General features: G+C 34.2%; 3 protein-coding genes and 1 pseudogene across 3 annotated transcripts; all 4 read right to left on the bottom strand.

The window, feature by feature from the left end:
- Positions 1 to 10: 10 nt before the first annotated feature.
- Positions 11 to 2,491, bottom strand: HINT4 (histidine triad nucleotide-binding 4). Its single transcript, XM_079050537.1, has 6 exons — positions 2,349 to 2,491; positions 2,198 to 2,244; positions 901 to 977; positions 695 to 761; positions 523 to 600; positions 11 to 368 (listed from the first exon to the last, which is right to left on the bottom strand). Exons 1-6 carry the CDS (start codon positions 2,427 to 2,429, stop codon positions 284 to 286), a joined length of 435 nt encoding a protein of 144 aa, XP_078906663.1. The 5' UTR covers positions 2,430 to 2,491; the 3' UTR covers positions 11 to 283.
- A 2,841-nt stretch (positions 2,492 to 5,332) lies between these two features.
- Positions 5,333 to 5,974, bottom strand: LOC145114343 (mavicyanin pseudogene; annotated as a pseudogene).
- Positions 5,975 to 6,341: 367 nt separating this feature from the next.
- FAP1 (Chalcone-flavanone isomerase family protein) lies at positions 6,342 to 8,412 on the bottom strand. Its single transcript, XM_079050536.1, has 4 exons — positions 7,948 to 8,412; positions 6,962 to 7,208; positions 6,746 to 6,837; positions 6,342 to 6,616 (listed from the first exon to the last, which is right to left on the bottom strand). The coding sequence occupies exons 1-4, from the start codon at positions 8,330 to 8,332 to the stop codon at positions 6,477 to 6,479; spliced, it is 864 nt and encodes a 287-aa protein (XP_078906662.1). The 5' UTR covers positions 8,333 to 8,412; the 3' UTR covers positions 6,342 to 6,476.
- Positions 8,413 to 9,431: 1,019 nt separating this feature from the next.
- On the bottom strand, positions 9,432 to 20,993 carry LOC145114342 (uncharacterized). Its single transcript, XM_079050336.1, has 4 exons — positions 20,893 to 20,993; positions 11,349 to 11,435; positions 10,523 to 11,163; positions 9,432 to 10,465 (listed from the first exon to the last, which is right to left on the bottom strand). Exons 1-4 carry the CDS (start codon positions 20,991 to 20,993, stop codon positions 9,432 to 9,434), a joined length of 1,863 nt encoding a protein of 620 aa, XP_078906462.1.
- Between the last annotated feature and the right edge of the window lie 5,226 nt (positions 20,994 to 26,219).

Here is a 26,219-nt window from a genome sequence, read left to right as displayed (position 1 = left end):
CGATGAAAAGTTTTAAAACCTACTTGTAACCAAACAAGAGTGTGCATATCTGTATGAGCTGTACTTGGGTGCAATGCAATTACACACCATACATGTGATATTGTGTGGCATTAACACGCCCTTAACACAAACAGAAAGTTGTGAAAGCTAAAAGATCAGCTTCAGAAAAGAAGCATGGAATCTGCACGCATGAGCTCAATTGTGTGTATGTAGTAATTAAGGTCAATTAACATGTAAAACAATTAAAATAATCTCTTTATATTTGGTAAGGAGGGAGAGTTAACTATGGCTTCAGTTTTTCCAATAGTTTTCGGGCCTCAATAAATCCACCTAGTGGTCCCAAAGATGTGTATTTCACTGTTTTCCACCTGTTTTTTTTTTTTTTGAAAAAAAATTGTTAATGATTCAAATGGTTTTTACTTACACAACCCTTTTCTGGATTGGAAGCTATTATTACTAATCATCATCATCATCAGAAGGAAAATAAAATAAAATGGTGCACACACACACACACACACCCACCTGGATACATATGGAAGCGCCAAACAATGAAGGTGGAGATGATTTACACTGTTGAAGGGAGGCTGATGAAAACCAAATCTGTTTAAGGGAATTTAAAAGAGATGATGATGATGATGAGCAAGATTGAACTCAAGGTGAATTTTAATTATAGATATATGAAATTGGTACCTACCTGTATTGAGTCGAATTAGGTGCATCTCTCTGTAGCAGTGTCTCCCCCACATTTAACATATGACTGACTGACCGGAAATGAAGAAAAATCATTATATATATATATATATATATATATATATATATATATATATATATATATATATATATATATATATATTAAATATTGGTTTGTAAATAAAAAAAAAAAAAGAAGAATGAGCCTACCCAAAGAATAGTCTTCTGTCCTTCTGCGGAGGCTCTTAACCGTTGCAATGTGCTCCACCGGAATCACCAAGTAATGCCTATTTTTAAATATATAAACAAAAATTATGTCAAAAGATTACTTTGTTGATTATTTATTGGAAACAAAAATCCAATTTCAAGTGGACATAGTGTGATCAAATGATTCAAATCTGTTCTACCTGGTATATATGTCACAATCACAATGCATGGTATAATAAATATAAAAACATCAACTTATGAAAAAAAAATGACTGGGCAACACTCTAATGGTCATATGTGACATAGACATGTCAGCTCACAGTTTGCATGCCAAAGACAGATCAAATTACTCAAGTCCAAGAAATTAAAGGCAAAGGTCCACCTAATTAAGTTTATATGGAACTGAATACTCTTACAGACTTGTGCACTTTCTATTTCTAGTTCTATTCTAATGGAAGAAAGATCACCAAATTACTTTTCTCATATAAAGAGGTCCAAAGCCTGAACATATAACAAGATGCTCATGCTCAATCACAGGACACAAGAAACCCTAAATATATTGTATCTGCTGAATAATGGGTACATAAAGTAGGCCACTTTTAGTATTGACTCACCAGTAAAATATGTGTCACAGTTATGGAACAGCTCAGCTCATAAAACAGAAATTGACATTCCAAACCTAAAAAGCATGAATGGTGATTGATTATAAGTTAATACATTTAGTTATAATACCAAAGGTTTTTGAATGTTACTCATCATTATCATAGCTAGCTAGGTCAACCAAAAATCAACCTGAATACCTGATGCCAGAACTGCATACAAGCAAAAAATAAACGGCATTCATCACACTCAACTAAAAAAACCCGATTTCAAAATGTATATTTCATCATCTAGGTTCAAGGTCTTACATATTTTATTGAGATCACCTTTCAAAACCCATTTAACCCTTATACTCTAAAATCTAAATCTTCAATCGATTAAAAAAGAATAAGAATACAAATTGCACTACACTACACTCATTCTCAACTCCAGTGCTCACATATTCATAAAATCAGTGCTATACCAAGAAACACTTGTTCTAAGCCTACTTTCAAAAACTCACTCTGTTAATGAAGTAAAATCAGACCCTAGCGCAAACAAACAAACGAATAATGAGATCAAATGATAAATTCACAAAGAATACTGTGTAACATGCGATCTGATCATACGCATACGCATAGTCCAAATCAAATTGAGTACCAAAAACAACTTTCAACCTAAATTATTGAACGTTGAGGATAATCCAAATCAAATTGAGTACCTAAAGGCTGAAGGATTAATGTCTTGAAACGCTACAACCTTTTCATCCTGCACAAATCAAAAGGTCATACATATCAAATAACAAGTAAACTATCGAAATCAAGGAACATAAATGTCAATATCAAAAACTGCCAGTTAGCGAGAGGCCAGACGGTGTGAAGGAGGGTCGTGGTGGTGGAATTGCAAGCAATCTGACAGAAGATGCAGGAAGGAGAGGCACCCGTTCCCGCCATTATCCGGCCGCCCCGATTAGTTTAGCTCTCTTTCTTCAGGCGGGCTGATCCTCCTATAATTTAGAATAGAGGAATGTACAATTAGGCCATCAATCTTTAACTTTTTTGTAAACTCACTCCCTGATATTTAAAATTTACCAATTTGGCTCTACCTAAAATTTAGATCCTTTTCTTATAGCTGTGAATACACTATTATAAAATACTAGGCTTAATCTAACACGAAGGAATATAATTATATAACTAGAAAGGTTACCCCCGCTACGCGGGGGCCAGAAGCTTTCAATGTTGTTTGCGAATCGATAAATATAATAGACGTAGAAAGTGCAAGGATGAAAAACCCGGATTTTGCCCCGGACCGTTTTTTTCATGTTTTTATGAAAAAATATAAAAGTTTTGACTGCAAGGACCAGAAGTGTCAAAATGGCTAAAGAATTAAAGGGGTATGAATTAGCAACTTTTTAGAAAAGGGATCAAAGTTGTCAAACCGTTAAAGTTTTGTGGCCAAACTTTAAGATTAAAATGTTCCTAAAAGTGTAAAAATATTGATTGTAAGGACCAAAAGTGTCAAAATGGTTAAAGAATGAGGAGCAAAGTTGCCAAAAAACATCCAGTTTTTATGAAAAAATGTAAAAGTTTTGACTACAAGGACCAAAAGTGTCAAAATGGCTAAAGAATTAAAGGGGTAGGAATTTGCAACTTTTTAGAAAATGGATCAAAGTTGTCAAACCGTTAAAGTTTTGTAGCCAAACTTTAAATATTAAAAGGTTTCTAAAAAGTGTAAAAATATTGGTTGCAAGGACCAAAAGTGTCAAAATGGTTAAAGAATGAGGAGCAAAGTTGCCAAAATACATCCAAATTTATTATTCCTAACTTTGAAGCCCAATAATAATACAGGGACCAATTCTACAAAAAAAATGACAAGTTTACTATTCCTTTTCTTCATAATTTTAATATATATATAATAATTAAATAGCTGTGAGGAGTAAATGTTCAAATCAACAGCAAGTCAAGAATTTGGATATTGAAAGTACAAATATAGTTATAACTATTTACATAAAGTTGTTTAATGTATGAAGTTGTACTTCCTAAAATATAATATAAATAAAAATTACAAATTAAATTTAGCAAGTTTTTTTTTAAATGATTGATTCTATCGTTATAAAAAATCTATAGAAACATATATTTCTCTATGAAAATGACCAAAAATTAACATATTTTTCTTTTATAGATGAGACGTAGAAAATACATATTTATAATGACATAGACTACTATATTTTGATAAAAAAAAACTAAATACATCGTATGTTTATTTGAGATTGTGGTAAAAACTCACATCATAATGTAGATAACAGTTATATTGTCTCAACGATATATTCTATTCTTATTTATATCAAGCTTTGTATATTGAAAGTTATAATAGAAAAAGGGAAAATGACACATTAGTCATAGTGTCATACTATGTATTGCACATTTGTCCATTCATTCCCTTAAGTTATTTTTGTGTTTTATGAGGGAACAAAGTGGATGTTGACCTGCTTATTTCGTCCCTCTAACCTATAATTGCCACACAATCATTGAAGAAGATGTGGATGTCCGATCATCGTGATGTGGCTGACACGTGGCTGTCCATTTGGACATGTGGGACTATTTATGAGTCTTTCTCTCTTATAAACCCACCTCCTTCACCTCCGTTCACACCACCAAACACACACGAGATCGGAGATACCTAGCTTCAATTCTAATGACCTTTGCTCCAGTTCCTGCTCTCACCGTGATCGATCATCACCCTATATTTCCCAATGTTGTTATGGAGAGCACAACCCAATAACAAACCCTCGCCAGAGATCATGGTTGGAAACCGAAATCTTGTCATTTACGAGCTTGATTTAACAAAGGTAGACATGAATTCAGAACTCTAGAAGTTGCTTATGAAGATAGTCAGAATCATTTATCGTAATCGAAGACATTGATTGTTCTATAAATCTTAAAAATCGTATAGAAAGTAATAGGAGTGTGGCAAGAGCAACGGCGGTTCATATGAGAACGCCCCAGAGCTCCAGGAGATCCCGACATCGATTGTATAGAGTAAGCATTAATTCTGTTATAGGGCAGTAGTAGTGGGAACAACACTTTTGGTTGTATGGTATGTTGGTCCCCACCTTAAGGAATATTTAAGTTGGTCTTGTTTTAGAGAAGGGTAGCTAAGAATCATATTGTTGAGAAGTTTGTTCTTCTCGGGAGAGTCCGACTAGAGTCCATTCCTCTCAATGAATGGGATTACTATCTTACTATTATCATATTTTGATTATTTTGATTATCAGTTCAAGAATGTATGAGGATCTATCACTAAGTTTATATATATACCAAAAAATGGTGGAGTCAAGGACTCAAGGTGGTCTAAACTCTAAGCGCCTATAACCTTTTAAATCGTTTTATTAAAAAAGTATGTTTAATTATTTTAATATTTTGTTCTCATATGACACACAATTAAGCATTAATTGTTTATAAAATTCAAAATAGGCTCCAACGGATCGTTTGTGCTACATAAAACATGTAAAGTGCCTTACGAAATCCATATTCATGGAAAGTACCCAGTAATATTGAGACTCTGCAAAGCAGCCAACAAGTTAAATTTCATACAAGATATAAGTCCATAACATTATTAAAAGAAATACATAAATCAATTCTCATGGGTCGTGGGTACGTGATTATAACAGTCCTTGTAACTTTCCTAGTATATATAAAAAAAAAAAATAATAAAAAAAAATAGATTTTTGGTTCTTACATTTTATGAATCCAAGAGATTGAATAAAAAAAGCTGGATTAAAAAAACCAAACCAGTGGTACACTACAAATCAACAACATTAAAATACTTTATGCAAAAACATGATAATAATAACTAATTAAGCAACCCACATTGCAGTTGCAGCACAAATAATTGACACAACAATGGTACCGAATAATAAGGAGGTAATAGGGTAGGGGTAGAGAGCATTTGCAAAGGAGGTAGGTGCCATTGCTATCGTTTTTGGTGTTGGTGTAGTCATCGGATACTTCTTAAGGACTCTGACATCGAGCTTTTGACCAGCTTTGCAGTGACCCGGAAAGCTGCAAATAAAGTAGTAATGGCCTGGTCCCTTTATTCTGAATGAATCATTCCCGGTTTCATACGTTTTTACACCCACACGTGCGTTGCTGATGTTGCATAACTGGTAACCCATCTGGTTCACTTGCACCACATTATGGCTCGCTGGGTCATAATGGAACCCTACAAAAAATTTAATCATATTATTACTTTTTTTTTTTTTTTTTTTTGTTAAAATTACAAAATGTAAACATTTTTTAATTCTATGGTATATTGAAAAACGGGACTTACATAGAGTATCACCAACACGAAACTTCTTTGAAGACGCCCATTTGGAATAACTTGTGTTAACAGGAGTAGTCCAACCATCTGAATCCCCAACGTTATACACTTCGGTCATCACTCCTTTCATCATCATTATTAACACGAAACGAAGCATCATTCTTACCAGCTTTACCATTTTTTTCTTTACACCAACTTGGGGTTTGTTAAATTCATACAAAAAAAGATGGTATAAGTTAGGAAGGAGTAGTGCACACATTGATTATGTGTATCGTTGTCATGTTATGATCATGATTTTTGTAGTACTTTGTGCATTTGGTTGAAAGTAAGCTTCTTGTGTAACAATAACATACCCTTCTCATTTCTACCAAATCTTATATATTAGCCTTTTTACCTATGCAGACTGTTAACCATTTTAACCCTAAAAAAGTTAAAATTAAGACACTATATTCTATCCAAAAAAGAAACATTATTTATATCACCGACACTTTATCCACACAGATATCATTTATTAATTCATCTCATACCATTATTATTCATATATATATAGAAAGATTTTTAAACATTAAAAACCAGCATAAATTAAAAGTCCATACATAATATATTACATACATATTTGCTTTGGATACAAAACCAATTGCAAGGAGAAAAGATGATTCCGATGTATATGGAATCAGTTATTACTTTGTAATGGCGGATGCCAATTTGAGATCAATATCTTCTTTTGCTTTTGAATCAAAAGGTTCATCGCCAATATAAAGATCCAAAATTGATCGGCATAAGAGTTGGCTTTGGACGCTTCCTACTTCCTTGCCATCAACTACATGATTTGAACCAAGAACAATATTAATCAATACTGGTAAGCTATTATAGCCTATATATGAGTGTTTCTTTTTGACATACTGCAAAAAGTAGTGATAATTTATAACATTGAAATATGTGAACTTACTACTGGTCCGGAGCACATAGCCCTTTTCTTTTGAAAGGTCTATGATAGATCCACGTGGGATTTTGTATTCATCTTTAAACTGAGAAGTGAACCTGTCAAATCAAATATAAAAACGGCTTTTAAGTTTTAAATAAACATGTGAAAATGTAAAGAATATAAGCAAAACAAGTAGACAATTATTATCATGTGATAAAAGTGGATGAAAAAAAGGCTTACTTTTGAAGCAACTCCTTGTTATCAGATCCTCCAAATTTTTTTAATCTGTTTCCCACAGAATCCTCAAATGCATTACGAACAGACCGAATGCTGAGTTTTCCATAAACTATTTGTAGTCTAACAGTGACACTAACATCGCTTTCCATCAAATCTTGAGTCATGTTTTTCTGCTTTACTTCAGTGGTTGAAAGTGTTCCGTATTTCTCACTTAGAAAATTCTTGATATCACTATCATCCGCATATACACCTAGAAAGGTCATTTTGATATTTTTTTTATTGTCAATTTTAGATTTACTTCAACCAATGTTTATGCAAAAGTGCAACCAAACACTCATGAAAGTATTCTAATAAGCAAAGAAATGAAAGTATATTGATGTACTTGGGTAGGTTTTTTAGAGTACAATGCCTTAATAAGAAAAAACATTAAAAACATTATGTTGTAATTAAAAAAAGTAGGATAATATACTACACATATAAATGAAAGTATGTTGCTATTTTTTGTTTTCTCATTTCTACAATCAAACACTTATGGCTGGAAAGAATGGTTTTAGTGCTCGCTACTTTTGTTTTTTACATATTGCCCGAAAACTGAGTGTTTGGATGTGTGTTTAAACTCTTTATTGTGACTTAAAGTTATAAATTACAATTATCAGTTTCCAACTGTTTCTATAAAGTGAGTCAATTTACTTATATACCCTTATATCGTTGTTTTGCTGTTTTGCATTTCAAAACACGCATCCAAACACCCCTCAAAAGGTGGACGCCTGCCTTTTAATTGAATATCAATTTCAATCTTTTAAAATTTTGAAAAAGAGAACTGCAAATAACTGGTGCACTAATCTAGCTAAATGAGAACCAATAGGGAGTTCAGTGTTCTTTCGTAGGTTTCCGATCACTGAATTTGAAGTTGCGGAAAGAAACAAAGGGCATCGAAATTCATGTAAACACATTACTAATTGAGCAGAAAATTTCTAGAATTATATTACCGAAGGCGTAAACATCGATGTTCTTCAGCCCAAACACGGCCTTTCTCCTCAATCCAATCCCTAGAAGCCCCTGAGAATCCTTCAAAACTGCCGGAAACGAAAATCCAGTCTTTGATTCGGTGACCACATCGCCGGAACCTTCGGAGAGAGATAGTGAACCCCATAGGGGAGAAGAGTGTGATAAATTGGAAAGCAATGATTTCAATGCGTTATGAAGAGATGGACTGGTAGAGTTTTGTGATAAGCAAATGCCAGCAGAAATGCCAGCGCCGATAGCGGCAGAGACGGCGACGGAGCAAGCGATATTTGCAGGTGAAAAGGCGCCGGAGGGGACGCGCGTTGTGGCGGGCTGAGAAAACGAGAATGGGAAACGCAGAGACACCATTGTGTTCTCCGGCGAGTTTGATACTTTGATTGTTGTTTGTTGCCTTGTTGGCTCGAAATCGGTGGATTTGTTCACACTTCACATTACTTACTTATGGGCCTTGGTGGGCTTTTATTACCGACATCTTTTCGCTCTTTTCCATCATCAAAATTCTAAGAAGATACCTAACCCCAATAGATGGCCACGTTTATGCAAAGCTTTTCCAGTTTTTCTACTAAATTACAGAATATTTTCAAACTTTAACTTCGAATAATTTAAGAGAATTTTTACATTTATGAAATGTTTATATGACTCTTATATATAAGAATATGTTGTTCAAAAGAGAAATTACAAAACCTCATTTTACATATAAGAATATGTTGTTTTAAAGAGAAACTAGATTATAACATACGTTAAATGTGACGCATAAAAAACATACAAACGTCTATAAATATTCCATAATGATTAAAAAAAATTTATGGCAATTTGTATTATTAAAATATGTAGAAGATACACTGAAATTGATAAATATCTATAATCATTGAAGGACCTCTTTGTAGACAATATTTTTTGTTTTATCAGTTGAACGACCTTCCACGTCACATATGAGTACCTTCGAACCTTTTTTACTTGTGGCACAGGAAACAACTACATATAACTGATCATGAGTGAAAACGGGTCTACGCAAGTATAATCCAACATCTGATAATGACTGTCCTTGACTTTTGTTAATGGTCATAGCAAAACAAACAGCTATGGGGAATTGCCTCCGCTGAAAACGGAACGGAATTTTTTTATCAGAAGGGGTTAACCTAATGCGAGGTATATAAGTAGTCTCATTGAAAAATCTGTCAGATATGATTCAGACTTTAATGACGTGTCTTCCAAGCCTTACGATCTCTAATCTAGTACCATTGCATAGTCCTTTGGTTTGGTCGTTATTACGAAGTAACATGACCGGAACATCTTTTTTTAGTATAAGTTTATGATTGGGAATTCCAGAAGCCTTAAAACCATTCAACACATCTGGAGAGTATACCGATTCCTCAAAAGAATCTTATGTCTCAGTCTCACATAAAGAATCTGAACTCAGATATGTTTTCCCTTCATCTTTCATCAATTATAACATGTAGTCATTGATAGCATCGACTTCTTCATTTGTAGGGACCAAAATAGCTTTATCTTGAAAATATGATGGATCATCAAGATGGTTCAGAAAGGATGAATAAATGGTGGATACAATTGAATGAATATGGTCACCCGTAGAGGGAACGATAACATCTTCTGGATATTCAACTTCAACTTCACCGTCATTTATGAATCCATTCAGTAAATATTTTGTCTCTTCGAAATCATTGTTTGGACAGCCGATCTGAAGCCTCATGTTTACATTCAAACGTAAAATTGTACATTCACGCCATAATCTTGATGAATGCAATGATGCCTGGATAATATCTGAACGATTTCCTCTTTGTATTACTGGAAGAATCTGTCGAAAGTCACCTCCAAATACAATGGTCTTGCCTCCAAACGGTTTATTCTTGTCCGATGAAAGGATAACGTCTCTAAGTGTCCTATCAACTGCTTCGAAGCAATGACGGTGCATCATCGGTGCTTCATCCCATATGATAAGTCTAGCTTTCTTCAACAGTTCAACTACATCTTTACCTAGTGTAATAGAACAAAACGAATCCTCATTGAAGTTGATTGGTATATGAAATCTTGAATGCGCTGTCCTACCACCAGAGAGTAAGAGGTCTACAATTTCGCTTGAAGCAACGTTGATAACAATTTTACCTTTAGATCTAATAGCAACAGACAGTGTCTTCCAAACAAATGTTTTTCCTGTTCCTCCATAACGATACAGGAAAAAGACACCACATTTTTTGTTGTTAATAACATTGATAATTGTATCATAAACCTTTTTTTGCTCGACATTTAATTTCGAATGCAGTTGTTTATGTTCGACTTCAAGACCGGACGGATCATAATTAAGCTCATCTTGAATTAACATATTGCAAGAATCTTGAATATATTTGTGATCAGGTAACGGCATATTGGGTATTTGCTTCAGACTCAGTCCATAACTCAATAAAGATTTCTCAATGTATGACAACGTTTGGTGGAAAATTGCTTCCGGTTTTAGCTTCAAGCCTGAAAAGACAAAAAATTATGAAATTATTTATTTTTAATATCAATTAATTTTAGAACGTTTTTTGTGTAAATGGGTTAGATTATTTGAAAATGTATCTGTTACGCTGATTTCTTGTTCACGTATGTGAACGACATCATCATAAAGACAATTATAGGTATCTTTAAAAACATGATGAGGACGGGATAGACTATCTGATGTAATCAACAGAACAAATAAAGACCTGTAGAATGAAGCAATGGTCCAATGATGTGTTTCGTGTATAGAAGATATGTACTCTCTATCATCATCTGATAGACCAAGAGCGTAGCAAGCATCTTTGTAAGATTCATAAACGGTACCGTTAACTATCCCGATATCTTCATAGCAAGTAGGACCCTTTACTTTGTTAAGCAAAAGGCATAAGTAATAAACATCACCAAACTTGGGAGACACGTGATTAATTCTACCAAGTGACTTTGTCTTTGTTTTTCTTCTTGTCCATACTTTATCTGATTTATTCCAAACATATTGACTTGGGAATTCAACATATGATAACTTTCGTGCCTTTTCATCATAGTTGTTACATTCCATCCAAGCCAAAAATTGAGAAGCAGCAATAGTGGGTTTAGAAACAACATTAGTAACACGTTGGGATGATTTAAACACAATAGGTTGTTTGTCTTCAAGGTGAAACGACAACCTTTCAACAGGAGGTGTTCTATAATGAATATCATACCCAAAAAGTCTCCAGCATGCCTCACAAGCAGAAATATAACGACAATTGTAAAAGTCAACAATTTCATCACGATCGTTATTTTCTTTATGTTGCTTTTTTTATTCTCGACGTCATAAAAAGAGGTTGTGATTCTGTCTGGTCCTTTGTTAATATACTTAAAAATATACTTTATCGATCCAAGTTCATTACACCACTCAAGATTCATATGCATTTGGTATTGCTTCAAAAGTATCTTATTATATGGAACAACATATCTGAAAAAGGAAAGAAACATGTCATAAATAACATTAAAATCATATTATTTTTAAAACAGAGGAAAAACAAATAAACATATATAACAATTATAATTTTTATATTATATAAATATTTAAATAATATAATATAAATGTATATAAAAAGTGATGTATGAATAGTTTAAGTGACTTAAACTTGATTTATATAAACTTCAATGTTGCATTATATAACTTGTTTAGCGATATTATGTATCAAAAAAATATAACATATATTTCATATAAAAAAATTATACATAATTAAATATACATATGAATAAAAGTTAATTTTTTATATCTGTTGTCCAAAGAAACACCGTTTTTCACGACATTGTTTCCATTGCTGCGTCTTCTGTAAACCAGATAACAATCGTTGTCAATATATGTATGATCTGTATAGTCTTTTGGAAATCTTTTAGAACATTTTCCTTTTTTCATACATGGAATAAATGGAAATTCATTGACGCATGGTCCATGTATCATGTTGTCACAAACAATTCGATATAATTTTGGTTCAAGCTCCTTGTCTGACAATTCAGCACATATAACACGATCTATGTCTTCGGGATTTGGAAGTTTAGATTTTTTTTTCTAAAAATAGGCATATGTGACAATGTGGAAGACCCTTTTTTTTGAAACTCGATGGTATATACAACTGTATGAGGCAATTAAATTAGTTGGTTAACACATAATATTATAAAATCATTAAAAAAAGATAATGAATAATGACATTTTAGATATATACCTCCATCAACTTCACCCAAATTTTTTTCTTCCTTCAGTCAACTAATTAGTGAATCAAGTTTTATTTTGAATATTCGTGTCAAAATATGAGGCCTACCTTCTGGTTTAAGATTCAACAGATCTAATTACCTCTGACCATTTAGGATTACATGTAAAGGTTAAAAAAAGATATGGATAACCAAACCACTTAACCAAAGTTATTGCGTCTAAGTAATTTTGTTGCATGTAACGGCTGCCACCAGTAAAAGAAGATGAAATAATGATACGGTTTCCCATCATAGAAGCATCTTCAATTCCGTCTTGAGCGGCCTCGACCAAGTTGCCATAAGGAACGACACGTAATGTTGGTTGGTTAAATCGTATATAATTAAGGCGGTCGTTTTCAACCAATTTATAGGAATCAACCAAAAATTGTTGGAAGAGTTTTGGAAACGTAATATCAAAGATATTTCATTAGCTCTCTGTTGTATACGGTAAGCAAAAAATTCTCGCATGGTCAGCTTTATTCGTCCTTTGGAGTCTGCTTCTTCTACACCGCGATGTAATATATCCAGTCGAAATCCATCCTCGGCATAAGGGAACAATAAAGGATATTGAAGTGAAAGATACTGAGGATGAAACTGATTAATACGTTGAAGATGCCGACTTTGTGTTTCCAAAACAATATCTCGTGAATCAAAACCATCAATGTCACCTATAATGAGTGCAACCACCTCACTTGTGGTAGGAAGATCCCGAAGACACAGATCCCCAATTCAGTATCCTCCAAAATCTCCTCCAAAATCCCCTTAAAAACCAACCGAATAGGAGATTATGTCCTCTGATCACTCAAATGACTCCCCGGCCACAAGGAAAAAGAAAAGAGACTGGAGAGCTGCTAAACTAGTTGACGAAATCTGGCATGCTCAGGGAATCCACACAACCTTTGATGAATCATTAATCAATTCATGGATAAATCCATGTTGCAGACTTCTAGATGAAGAATATGTCTCTCATCTCACCTACTCTCCCCAAGCGAAAACATGTATTGGGACATTCCTTTGTCCACAATGGGAAATTCTATAAGGTGTTTGAAGACTTTGATCTGCAGATTTCTAATTACAGAAGACTGTCCATGGAGTTCGAGACGTTAACTCTTTTTCACAACAAGCACGGGAAACCACCTGTAAACGATATTTGGTCAAATTACACACCGGATGTTGTTACCAACTACAAACCAAGATCATTTCTCAAATCTCAATTCTTCCAATATACTCTGGTGCACTTTGGCAAATATTATTACAGAACGCAGGCTGACTATCCGAAGATGAATCCCGAAGAGCTATTCTTAATTGCAAAAGTCTTCAGTCACAAGATTGAAAAACATCAGAAAATAAAGACTCCTTACCTAAGGGTTTGCACCTATCTTCGGTCCCTCCTTGGTGACTTTTCCACTATTGGTCCTAAAATTCTTCCGGTGTTATAGGCAAAACTTGAACTTCCACCTCTCAAATCCCCACACTTCATCACCGAAGGTATACAAGAACTAAGTCTAGGAGCCACCAACAATCCAGACCTTGGCATTGTTTTTCGGACAGCCAAGGGAGCTCCAAAGAACTTTCTCCTTGCTCAATCCTTCCATCGTTGTATCAAGAAAAAGCTAGAAGACATCCTTCTGCTGACCGAAAAATCCAAATACACAACTGAGGAAGTCAAGCATGAAATTCAAAGAAAAATCAACTGGATATTCCAAGTTAGAGATTTTTGTGATGGGTTTTGAGCAAAACATACAATTCTATGTGTGCATGCAACCCTAATTGATTTGGATCTAAGTTTTCTCTCATTGAACATGCAAACTTGAACACAAAAAAAGAAACCCTAGGTTCTATGTATAATAATCAAAATTCACATAAAAAAGATTAGAATACATACCTTGATTGTCATATTGTAATAACAATCTAAAAACCTTGCTTGAAAGACCTTAGGTAGCAAGCGCCACAAGTGTCGCGCCTCTAATGGCTCACAAACAAACCTAGCAACCAAGGATCACTTTTGAGAGAGAGAGAAGGGTGGAAAAATTCGGAATTCCTCTAAGGAATCAAGTGGTGGATGAAATCAAACCCTATAGGCAATGTTTTAAAAACCGGTTTTTTAGTTGAACTGGTATGGTGACCGGTTCATGGTTCAACCGGTTCGACCGCCAGGTGAATCGGTTTCTATATTTTTCATGTTTTTAACTTTTTTTCTATTTTCCTACACATACATACATATATAAATCATGAATTTGATATTTACAAGTTCAAACATTAAAAATACACATAAAAATAAATTGTAGATGAATCCAAATACACTAAAATAACACATAATCATAAGTTTTAGTGTTTTACATTAATCCATATACGTTAAAAAGAAAAATAAAGTATAATACCGAAACAAAAATATAGTTTTAGATGAATATAAACACATAAAAAACTTTATAACATTTGTCATATGTTTTTATTTAGAGAAAACTAAATAGATTTGAAAAAAATCACCAAAGTTTATTATGTAAATGGTTCTTTTTAATTGTTTTTATTCGGTTTAACCGGTTCAACCGGGTTTTTCTAAAAACCGGCCGGTTCAATCCGGTTCAGAAATCAATGTAAAATCGGTGATAGTTGAACCGCTCCATCCTCCGGTTCCCGGTCCAACCGGTTCGACCAGCCGGTTCAAACCGATTTTTAAAACACTGCCTATAGGGGTTTATGTAGGTGATAAGGAAGGTATTGGATTAGGCAAGTGTATCCACGATAACTCTAATCCCTTAACTTCTTCCCTAAGGCATCCAAGGCACCCTTAGAGCCCAAGGAAACCCTAAGAGCATCTAGATTTCGTTCACCCCTCAATAGGGAGGTTCTAGAATGCTCAATGCTCAACTATGAAACATTGCCACCTTTAGTCCCTGCAGTTTCAATTGATTCCTTTAATCCCAAAATTAATTCCAAATTAATTTCTGATTAAATATTAATTAAACATTATGATTTCTAATTAATATATTATTTCCATAATATATTAATAAATCATTTATTTTGATTTCTAACTAATTTATTAACCATGTAATAAATTAATAAATCATTCTTCTCTCTCTAACAGCCATCCTATTCAATTGCCAGGTTTGAAGGTAACCCAAAAGGACATTGCTACTTTCAATTCTAGTACATACCAGTTATAGTTATGGGCTTAGACACCTAATCCAACATTTTGGTGGATCATGATCAAGTTCTTCAAACTCAACAAGTAAAATGTGAAAACTACAAGGTCACTTAGGTGGAAATTGTTAAGACATAAAATATTGTTAACTTGCAAATAACTTTCTATAGCGAAACAATTTTCAAACTTTGCAACTTGCAAATTTGTAACCTTTGCTTCCTACATATAGTATTGCTAACTTGCAATACTTAGCATAACAACTATGCTCCCAGTAGCATTACAATCATGCTTATGCCTGCATAACGATTATGCTCCCACTAGTTTTGACATGTACCCAGAAATCAACTGGACTTCTCGAAATCAATGCTCTTGAATTCTTACTAAAGTTCAGATTTTTGATACGTGATGATTTGATAAGTCTTCATCTAGACTTCTCAAGTTCGTACACCTTCATTAGATAGCATATGTGTGTGTCTAGTATAACACCCGCAAATTCGGGCTAGTCAATTTAGAGACAATAAGCATCAAAAATGAGTTTTTGATGGAAGATTATTTAGAAGGAGTAATTTAACCAAGTTGTAGTATATGTTACAAGGGTTCCATACATATAAAGAACGTAGAAATCCGAGTTATAACGAAGAAGTTATGGTCCGTCGAAGTTTCGCGGCAAAACCGACACAGCACCGGGAATCGTAAAAAGTGAATTTACGATAGAGGACTTTTTAGCCTTAGAAATCTAAACGAAATTCGTAGAATATGTTAAACCGAGAGCGTCCATAAAAAGAACGCCCAAATCTGACTTCGTATGAGGAAGTTATGAATTTTCTAAGATTTGGCTTAGCAGTGCACAACCCGAAATTCGAATTTTAGATGGAGCGGTTTTTGGCCTATGCGACCTAAATGAGAATTGAAGATCTCATTAATAGGAACTCAACGGTAAAAAGACAGACGAAAACGGAGTTTGTATGTAGAAGTTATGAATTCTACGCGGACATTTAACAGTATAATCTCCTCGTACTGTTAAATTTAAGATCGGTCGAGAATTAGCCGACGGAGTCAAAATGAAAGTTGTAGATCTTATTTTTACCTACGTGTGGATATAAATAACGTCGAAAACGGAGCTCGTATGCGAAAGTTATGAATTTTTTGAAAATCGGCTGATTTCCACCCTGTATGCGATGCCACGTGTCAGCACCAGGCTCAGACTTGGAGCCCAAGTTGGCTCACGACGTGAGCATCAAGAAACTCATGACGTGAGTGACCCTCCACCCCCTATAAATAAGAGGTGAAGCCTCCATTCTTCCTCACACCTCCCATCACTTCCCCCTCTCTCTAGAACCTCTCTCTAGCCCCGAAACCCCCCGAAAAGCCTAGGGAACCTCCCTAGCACGAGGCGGAATCCGCGGAGCGCCCGACGGCTCCAAGAAGAAGAGCTTTTCGGCTTGGAAACGCTGCTCCAGCGAAACCCGGTTTTGAGAAAACCCGCTGTAAGTGAGCTACGCCTACCATACTTTAAATATAGTTTATATATAAATATAATATCGTTATTGTGAACCTATAAATAAGATTTATCAGTGATTCAAATTCGTTATACTGATTGATCTACTTACGGGAATGATGTCTAGGTTGTGATTTAGTGAGGTGTTTAAAGTGGGATTTCCAAACAGTATTCTTCGTATACCAAACGGACCCTACCTCCGATATGATCCTACCTGGTTGTTCCTTACTTGATAGATCATGAAGTAGACTTTGAGTTAATGATGAATCTAGACTAAAAAATAGTTGCAATGAATATTAGACTAAAATCTAGTGGTAATGATACTAGGTTTCGTCGAAAGAAAATAAATTAATAGAAGCGAAGCGCTGTCTGAGTTCGGAATCACCACCTTAACAAGTGAGTGCATAGTCCCTTTCATCTTACACATATATATGAAGTATTTAATATAAATTACGTGATGTGAGTGCATAGTTACTTTCATCTTACACATAGATATGAAATATTTAATATAAATTACATGCTATGTGTGCATATTATCTGTATACTTGCCGTCTATGCTGGGTGAAATATTTTTATACATGTTTTAAATGATTTAAACTGTATATGTATTTTATATCTACAAAATGTGTTGGGTAAAACATGGGTAGATGAAATAGTTGTAGTGTGACAAAAACAAAATGATGAGAGGTGATATAGACCATGAGATAAGGGTGAGAGGTGAACCATGAGAGAAGCCTTTTACCCAAGTGTTGGCCCCGTCATCTAGCAGAGTATGGATGACAACCACGGACTATTCTAGACAGTCCAGTGGAACACTAGCAGGCTCGCAACCTGTAGGTGTTATTTGAACTGTGTATTCACCAGTTGTACTCTAAAAACCCATTGACATGTATTGCAAGTGGATTCTCGGAAACGATATTGTCGATAAACGAGATAAAAACCCATTGACATGTATTGCGAGTGGATTCTCGGAAACGATACTGTCGATAAACGATATAACCCTGGCAGCTATGGATTTAGTGCCTGATGAGCAAACCCTAGAAACTATGGATTTAGTGCCTGTTGAGTAAACCCTGGAAACGATGGATTTCGTGCCTATTCCTTAGGATAATATTTAGGAATAAATGAACGAGAAATAGTTGATTCTTAGGGTAGATCCTTAAGAATAAAGAAGATATTGGGGATGGGTAATTGGGTTAATTGTTTGATGTTTAAACATAATAATTATATTATTGTGGGTTGAAAACCCTATGTACTCACCAGGTTTCCCAACCTGACCCACTCAAGCTTATTTGTATCACAGGTGTCGATATGAAGCTACTTTACACTGAGAGATTTAAAAGAGATGTAGATCACTAATGTAAATGAATGTAAGTTCTGTTTATGCTTATGTTTATGTGTTGACGATGACATCCCAAATGTTTTGAAATGAATAAAAAATACATTTCTTCGGAAATGTATTTATCATGTTTTTTTTTTCTGGGAAAAAATTCCACAACATTTTTATTAAAAGAGATACTCTGATTTATATAAAGCATAAACAAAATCGGTCTTTTCTGGCCGTGAAAATGGGGATGTCACATCTAGACCCTTTAAGAACTACAAGTCCTGAACGTTTAAACCGACCCTTTCCATTTCTCACACATGGAACTATGAAAAGGGATGTCGTAATCATATACGAATTTGAGAATGTAATTATCACAACTGCTAACCATAATGATATCAATCAGATTTAAAATCTACTAGCGAAAATGTTTCCTCGTGATCATTTTCATGAATTAGAGTGAAACCTTTTGCCACTTAGATTTTATGGTGTATGTGTTCCCATCCATGTGAATATTATCATTTCCAAACTACAATCAAAAGATAAGGTTGAGGACAAAACAAAATCAAATTTAGTTCTTCCCTTCATGGACTGAACTTTGCTCATTCTTAGTTTCTCGCCCTCTGGTGGCACAAGGGCTTACCAGTGCTTTCAAGTTGCCAAGCAGCTCACTCCCATTGACCAATGTACTATCAGTGACCAACGTGCTCTGACTTTTGTAGTCAAATGAGAACTATAGAACTCACATGCATAGTCAACTTACTGGAAGATGCACATAAACAAGAATGTGCCAACACGATAGGTTATAAACCTTTGGCTGTGTCTAGTGATTACGATAGGTTATAAACCTTTGGCCGTGTCTAGTGATCACAGAACGTTCCTTGATGAACTAAACAGATATTTAAAAGTTAGTGTGGATTCTTGTCAAGATAACACTTCATTTAATTGGTCTTAGTTTATCACAACTACCAATTTCAAAATGTACTAGAGTAAGAAAGCATTTCTACTCCATATTTTATGATGTGTTATAAACCTATTTAGTTTGAAATAAGCTTCAAGATAGGATTCGAAGTTACTAGAGTGTGACTCTAAAATTTGATTTGATACGAAGCATGACTCATCTCTCGATTAAACCATTTCATCAATATTTGATTCCTCTTCTTAGTCATACAAATTCACCAAGATGTCCTTAGAGGATCAATTGTGACATGGTTCCACAATCATGAAGATGATCATAAAACACGATACCAAAGTACTCTCCTTTACTTTCAGATCGGAGAAACCTTTATCTTTCTGCCTAATAGATTCTTCTTATTCGTTCCGTCACACTTTGAAACTTTTCCAAAGTACCAGAATTACACTTAATCTTATAAGCATAACCATATTTACTAAACCATCGGTAAATCATGATGAATAGACTTATCGTTCTTTGTGGTGGATCTGACCAGTCCACATCAACGTGTACTAGATCCTTTAATCCTTCACTTGTCTCACATAAACATGTGATCAAGGAATTAGTCTTAATCTTCCAAAGATCAAGGTTCTCATACATCACACAATTCGAATTGTATGACTCCAAGTTTCTATCCAACTGAAACTTGGGTGATGAGAATTCCTTTTCACTTGGTTGATTATGACATTTCCACAAATGACACAACTAAGAATCAGATCCATAATTAACATTGCTAGTAATAGAAATGTAACCACCAATTTTCACAAATGCCATTGCAAGGAAACATAAAGTAAATAAATCAAAAATTCACTTTATTGATAAAATGAGGAAAAAATTTGTCCTTATAATGCAAATATATGAAAACTATGTTTCTAGACATTTCCTAAGCAATCTATTAATTTATCATAACTCCTAAAATTAGCTTCCAAAATCTGATCATCGAACCATGTGATTGAAATCCATCTCTCGCGATCAGATTCAGCTCATTCTTGTTACGCTTCCTTATTTCTCTTAGATCCTACAGAATATCAAAATGTGACTATCACATCATGTATTAAGAATCTATGAATAGGAATTTAATGGAGTTAGATAGTGGATGTACCCGAAGTAGAGTCACACAACTTGACTTTACTATCTCTAAGATCTTTCAGGTAGACAGGGCAGCCTCACATCCAATGTCCCTTCAATTGGAAATAGAAACATATGGACTCTTCAGGAATGGCACATGGGACTATCTCGGAATTAGACTTTCTTTTTACCATATGGTCAAACAGTTTGACCTTGGCCGATCCCTTTCCATTGGGAAGAGAAACCTTTTCTGGACTACCAATGTTGCCATTGTCAATGTCCATGGGAATTTAGGAGACAAATCCTTCAAAAATATTTGCTTGACCAGTGCTCTTCAGCATTTCTGCTTCAGCAACAATTTGCAAATATGTCAGATCAATTAGGGTCACGTCGTGGTCAGTCATATAGTAGTACTTAACGAAGTGACTATATGACTCAGGAAGCGAGTGAAGAACCAAGCTAACAGCTATCTCCCTTAGGAAAACGACACCTAACATTCCCAATCTGCCAATGTGTGACTTCATGCGCACACACAGAATTTCCATCTTGGTGTTTGCATGCCAAAAGGGCTTGAGTAACCTTGAACTTTTCAAGTTGAAGAAAACGTGGATCAGGGAGAATCACTGGAGGATGTGGAGGAAGAGTTGGAGAAGAATGATTTCCAGTTCCACCATTTGAAGAAGGAGACATTCTTTCACCTTGATCAACTTGTGGAGGATCATCTTCAAATTGAGAATGAAAACCATTTCCAGAAGGATGAGGAAGACCATTGATGTCAGAACTTGACATCTATAAAGGGAGAAAAGAAAATTCAAGTTAGTTGATTTTAATCCTTAATTATTAACCCAAAAATCTAAATTAAGGCTAGGATCCATATTTTCGATTCGAATTCTGAAGAGGGATGCCGTAATCAAATTCGAATATATTTTAGGTAGGTAAAACTATTACCAATTTCAATCTAATGAAACTCCTAGATCTTTTGAGATTCATTGAACTATTCAATGGCATGTTTAATCTCGATTATGCTCTCACTTTGTGATTGGGATGTCGAGGATCACAAACGAGATGTGAATAACCATGCAAATTAGCTTGGTACTCTCGATGTCATTTATCACCCAATCAATGTGTCGGTTAACCACACAGGCTCCATCGATCAATGATAATTTACGAGAAACCCATTGCCAACAATATTAGTCCATCTTAGTGTGTCGGTTAACCACACACGCTCCACTAATAACCAATAAGGTGCAATGTGAAATTTCATGGGTTAGCATCAAATTCACATTTTCCTAAAGTAACTAAGAATGAGATTTTAGAAAATGGTTTAGTTACTTTATCATTATACTTTTAATAAAGATTAATTGTCCTATCGAACCCATTCGGCTAACGACCCTCCACCATACAAGAGAGCGGTGGGTAAGAATGGATACCCAATGGCGGTCATTTTACAGGCCGATTCCTTAAACTCTCCTTATAGTATGGCTTCGTGAATGAGGCGTACTAGCAGTTCGACTGACTCGTCTTATATGTATAGTAATATTAAACTTTTAATGTTACATATAATATAAGGGTGTATTTTAACATTTCAAAATACTAAGGGTTTAATCTTTTAATAAATTAAACTTTTAATTTAATTAAATTTAAACCTTTTATGGATTTATTAATTGTCTTTTAATTAAACACTTAATTAACTTATTAATAAAATCCATGAGGATGTATTTTAAGACTTTTCAAAATACTAGGTTAAATTTTTTTAAAATTAAATTAACAAATTAATTTGGTCTTTATTAAAACTTTAACCTAATCATGGATTCAATATAATGATACAAATTACTTATTAAAATATCCAATTTTAAACAATTAAAACAAATTTAAGGTAATTATCCTAATCAATCCATGAGACAATTATCAAAACCAAAAAATTTGGATCTGACAGTGCAACTCGTCGAGTTTGGCAATGCATTCACCGAGTTGATGTCAACTCGTCGAGTTCCAAGATGAACTCGTCGAGTTCGATGAACAGAATGACGATTATGTTCGCTTCTCCTTTGAACAATTCACAATTGCATCATATTCAACAGAAAATTAATCCTAGGCTCTGATACCAATGATGTGTTTAATTTGAGCAAAACATACAATCCTATGTGTGCATGCAACCCTAATTGATTTGGATCTAGGTTTTCTCTAATTGAACATGCAAACTTGAACACAAAAGAAGAAACCCTAGGTTCTATGTATAATAATCAAAATTCACATAACAAAGATTAGAATACATACCTTGATTGTTATATTGTAATAACAATCTAAAAACCTTGCTTGAAAGACCTTTGGTAGCAAGCGCCACAAGTGTCACGCCTCTAATGGCTCACAAACAAACCTAGCAACCAAGGATCACTTTTGAGAGAGTGAAGGGTGAAAAAATTCGGAATTCCTCTAAGGAATCAAGTGGTGGACGAAATCAAACCCTATAGGGTTTATATAGGTGATAAGGAACGTATTGGATTAGGCAGGTGTATCCAAGATAACCCTAATCTCTTAACTTCTTCCCTAAGGCATCCAAGGTACCCTTAGAGCCCAAGGAAACCCTAAGAGCATCTAGATTTCATTCACCCCTCTATAGGGAGGTTCTAGAATGCTCAATGCTCAACTATGGAACATTGTCACCTTTAGTCCCTACAGTTTCAATTAATTCCTTTAATCCCAAAATTAATTCCAAATTAATTTCTGATTAAATCTTAATTAAACATTATGATTTTTAATTAATATATTATTTCCATAACACATTAATAAATCATTTATTTTGATTTCTAACTAATTTATTAACCATGTAATAAATTAATAAATCATTCTTCTCTCTCTAAATATCATCTTATTCAATTACCTGGTTTGAAGGCAACCCAAAAGGACATTGTTACTTTCAATTCAAGTACATACCAATTATAGTTATGGGCTTAGACACCTAATCCAATGTTTTGGTGGATCATGCTCAAGTTCTTCAAACTCAACAAGTAAAATGTGAAAGCTACGAGGTCACTTAGGTGGAAATTGTTAAGACATAAAGTATTGCTAACTTGCAAATAACTTTCTATAGCGAAACAATTTTCAAACTTTGCAACTTGCAAATTTGTAACCTTTGTTTCCTATATATAGTATTGCTAACTTGCAATACTTAGCATAACAACTATTCTCCCACTAGCATAACAATCATGCTCATGCCTGCATAACGTTTATGCTCCCACTAGCTTTGACATGTACCCAAAAATCAACTGGACTTATCGAAATCAATGCTCTTGACTTCTTACTAAAGTTCATATTTCTGATACGTGGTGATTTGATAAGTCTTCATCTAGACTTCTCAAGTTCATACACCTTCATTAGATAACATATGTGCATGTCTAGACCCTTTCAGAACTACAAGTCCTGAACGTTTAAACAATTCCTTTCCATTTCTCACAATTCGAACTATGAAAAGGGATGTCGTAATCATATACAAATTTGAGAATGTAATTATCACAACTGCTAACCATAATGATATCAATCAGATTTAAAATCTACTAGCGAAAATGTTTCCTCATAATCATTTTCATGAATTAGAGTGAAACCTTTTGTCACTTAGATTTTATGGTGTATGTGTTCCCATCCATGTGAATCTCATCATTTCCAACCTACAATCAAAAGATAAGGTTGAGGACAAAACAAAATCAAATTTAGTTCTTCCCTTCATGGACTGAACTTTACTTATGCTTAGTTTCTCTCCCTCTGGTGGCACAAGGGCCTACCAGTGCTTTTAAGTTGCCAAGCAGCTCACTCCCATTGACCAATGTACTATCACTTACCAACGTGCTCTGCCTTTTGCAGTCAAATGAGAAGTATAGAACTCACATGCATAGTCAACTTTACTAGAAGATGTACAGAAACAAGAATGTGTCAACACAATAGGTTATAAACCTCTGGTCGTGTGCTAGTGATTACTAAAAGGTTTATTCTTGATTAGCTCCTGAAACTCTTCAAGATCATTGAGACTTCCACTGACTTCTTGACATATAAGTTTCTTTCCTCAAGGAACATTCCTTGATGAACTAAACAGATATTCAAAAGTTAGTGTGGCTACGTTCTTTGTGTTCTTTAATTCCACATGCCAAATCAAATGCTCATAATTCACATCATTTGGTATCAGAGCGGGTGTTCTTGATTTGATCAAGAATTGATCCATGATGACATTTTTGATTTGGTGATTCTTCATTGTTATTTGATCTTCGTGTTTTGAAAGGTTTTTAGATTCCAAAAATCGAATTGTTACTTAATTCAATTCATAATTCGATTTTCTTGACTAGAATTCAAGTAATTTTTTCTTTCTCACTCTAGAAAACCCATTCAAAATCACTTTCTCTCTCTAGAAAAACCCAAGTTCATATCGATTGATCAAAGATGCAAGAAACAAGTTGTGAAGATTGGTTTGTGAACGATTATCCATGGTCATTCAGTTTTGAAGGAGTTCTCAATTGTTTTGTAACTGGGTATTTCAAACAAATTTCACTCATTTCAAGTAAGAAATGCGAATGTGGAAAGTTCAATGGTTATCCTCTTGATCATGATCATCATAAGTTGTTGCTTAATCGTTTGGTAACAACTTATCATGAAAGAAGGAAGAAGAAGAAAGATGATGAAGTAATTGAAGGAATTCGTCTTGATGAATGCATATATGGTGACAACGTTCTTGCTTCTTACCCGGATGTTCTTGAAGAAGTTTATCATGTTCATGATGTTCTTGATGTTCAATAAAAAGGAGTTCAAGTTGATTTTCATGAAGAAGAAAAAGTGTTTTACTCAATTGGAGTTCAAACTGGTGATATTTTGTGTTCTTGTGATTCGTTTGAATGAATGATTCCTTGTCGAAAGCCGTCAATTCAAGAAACTGACAAATATCTAACTCCAAAAGATTTGATTCAAACTTGCAAAGTTGAGGTTGTAAAGAATGAAGTTGTTCTTGAAATCAAATCTTCAAGATCCAAAAAGTTGAGAAAGAAAAAGAAGAAGAAGATCAAGCATAAGAACAAGTGGGTTTATTCACAAAATCGTTAAATGTTGTTGTAAAGCCAAAATCCATGAAGCAAATTTGGGTTTCAAAGCAACAATCACCAAATGTTGCAATGAATTTGAATTCAAAACCCAAAAATGTTGATGGTTCTTATGAAGATGGTGTTAGATCGTTGAAGAACACGAATAACGAGTTGTACAACACACATCATGGGTGGTACAATGTTCAAGTTGGTGATTTCCTTGTTCCAACAATAGAGCCAAGATCATCAATGATTTATTCGTGTGTTGCAAACGGAAAACGAATCGTCAAAAAGGTATCTCAAATTCTCAAATGGATTCCAAAACATTCATGATTTCGATTCATGCGTTGCGTTTTTCATTTTTGATTGTTTTGATTCGTTGGATCTATTTCATTTCAAACCCCATTGATTGATCCAATTATTTTTATTTAAATCAAGCCCAAAATCACGAAAATTATTGTTCATTAAACATATTTGAACCCAATTTTTTTGATCTGATTACTATTCTTTTGAGCCCAATCCGATTAAAGCCCAAATATTGACTCTTCAAATTTGAAGTCTATTCTTAAGCCTAAATATCGTTTGATTTTATGTTCAGTTGATAAACCATTCGATTGATGTTCTTTCAAAACTCGATCATAACTGGAGTTGCATCAGATCGAATTGTGAGATTTTACATTGACTTCGAATTGATTGAAACAGAATCGATGGGTTGGTTGAAAATCGATTTTCAATTTTGACTTTTGTTCATATTTTTTTCTTCGCATCTGGTTATTCTTGGACTCAATACTCAATTTTCAACTTCGTCTGTATTCTATGTTCATTGGAGTTGTTTGAAAATCGAAGATGTCTATTGATGTTGTTCGAATTGTATTTTGTGATTTCGATTCCTATGAAGTATTAGAGTCGAATATTTGGAGTCAAATTCAAATACATTTTATGATTTGAGTTCGCT

The sequence above is a fragment of the Lactuca virosa genome, chromosome 5, assembly GCF_052849685.1.
Source record: "Lactuca virosa cultivar CGN04683 chromosome 5, Lactuca_virosa_CGN04683_v6, whole genome shotgun sequence".
NCBI classification, from domain to species: Eukaryota; Viridiplantae; Streptophyta; class Magnoliopsida; order Asterales; family Asteraceae; genus Lactuca; species Lactuca virosa.
Note: the sequence above shows the minus strand (reverse complement) of the source record. Positions and strands in the feature narration are given on the sequence as shown.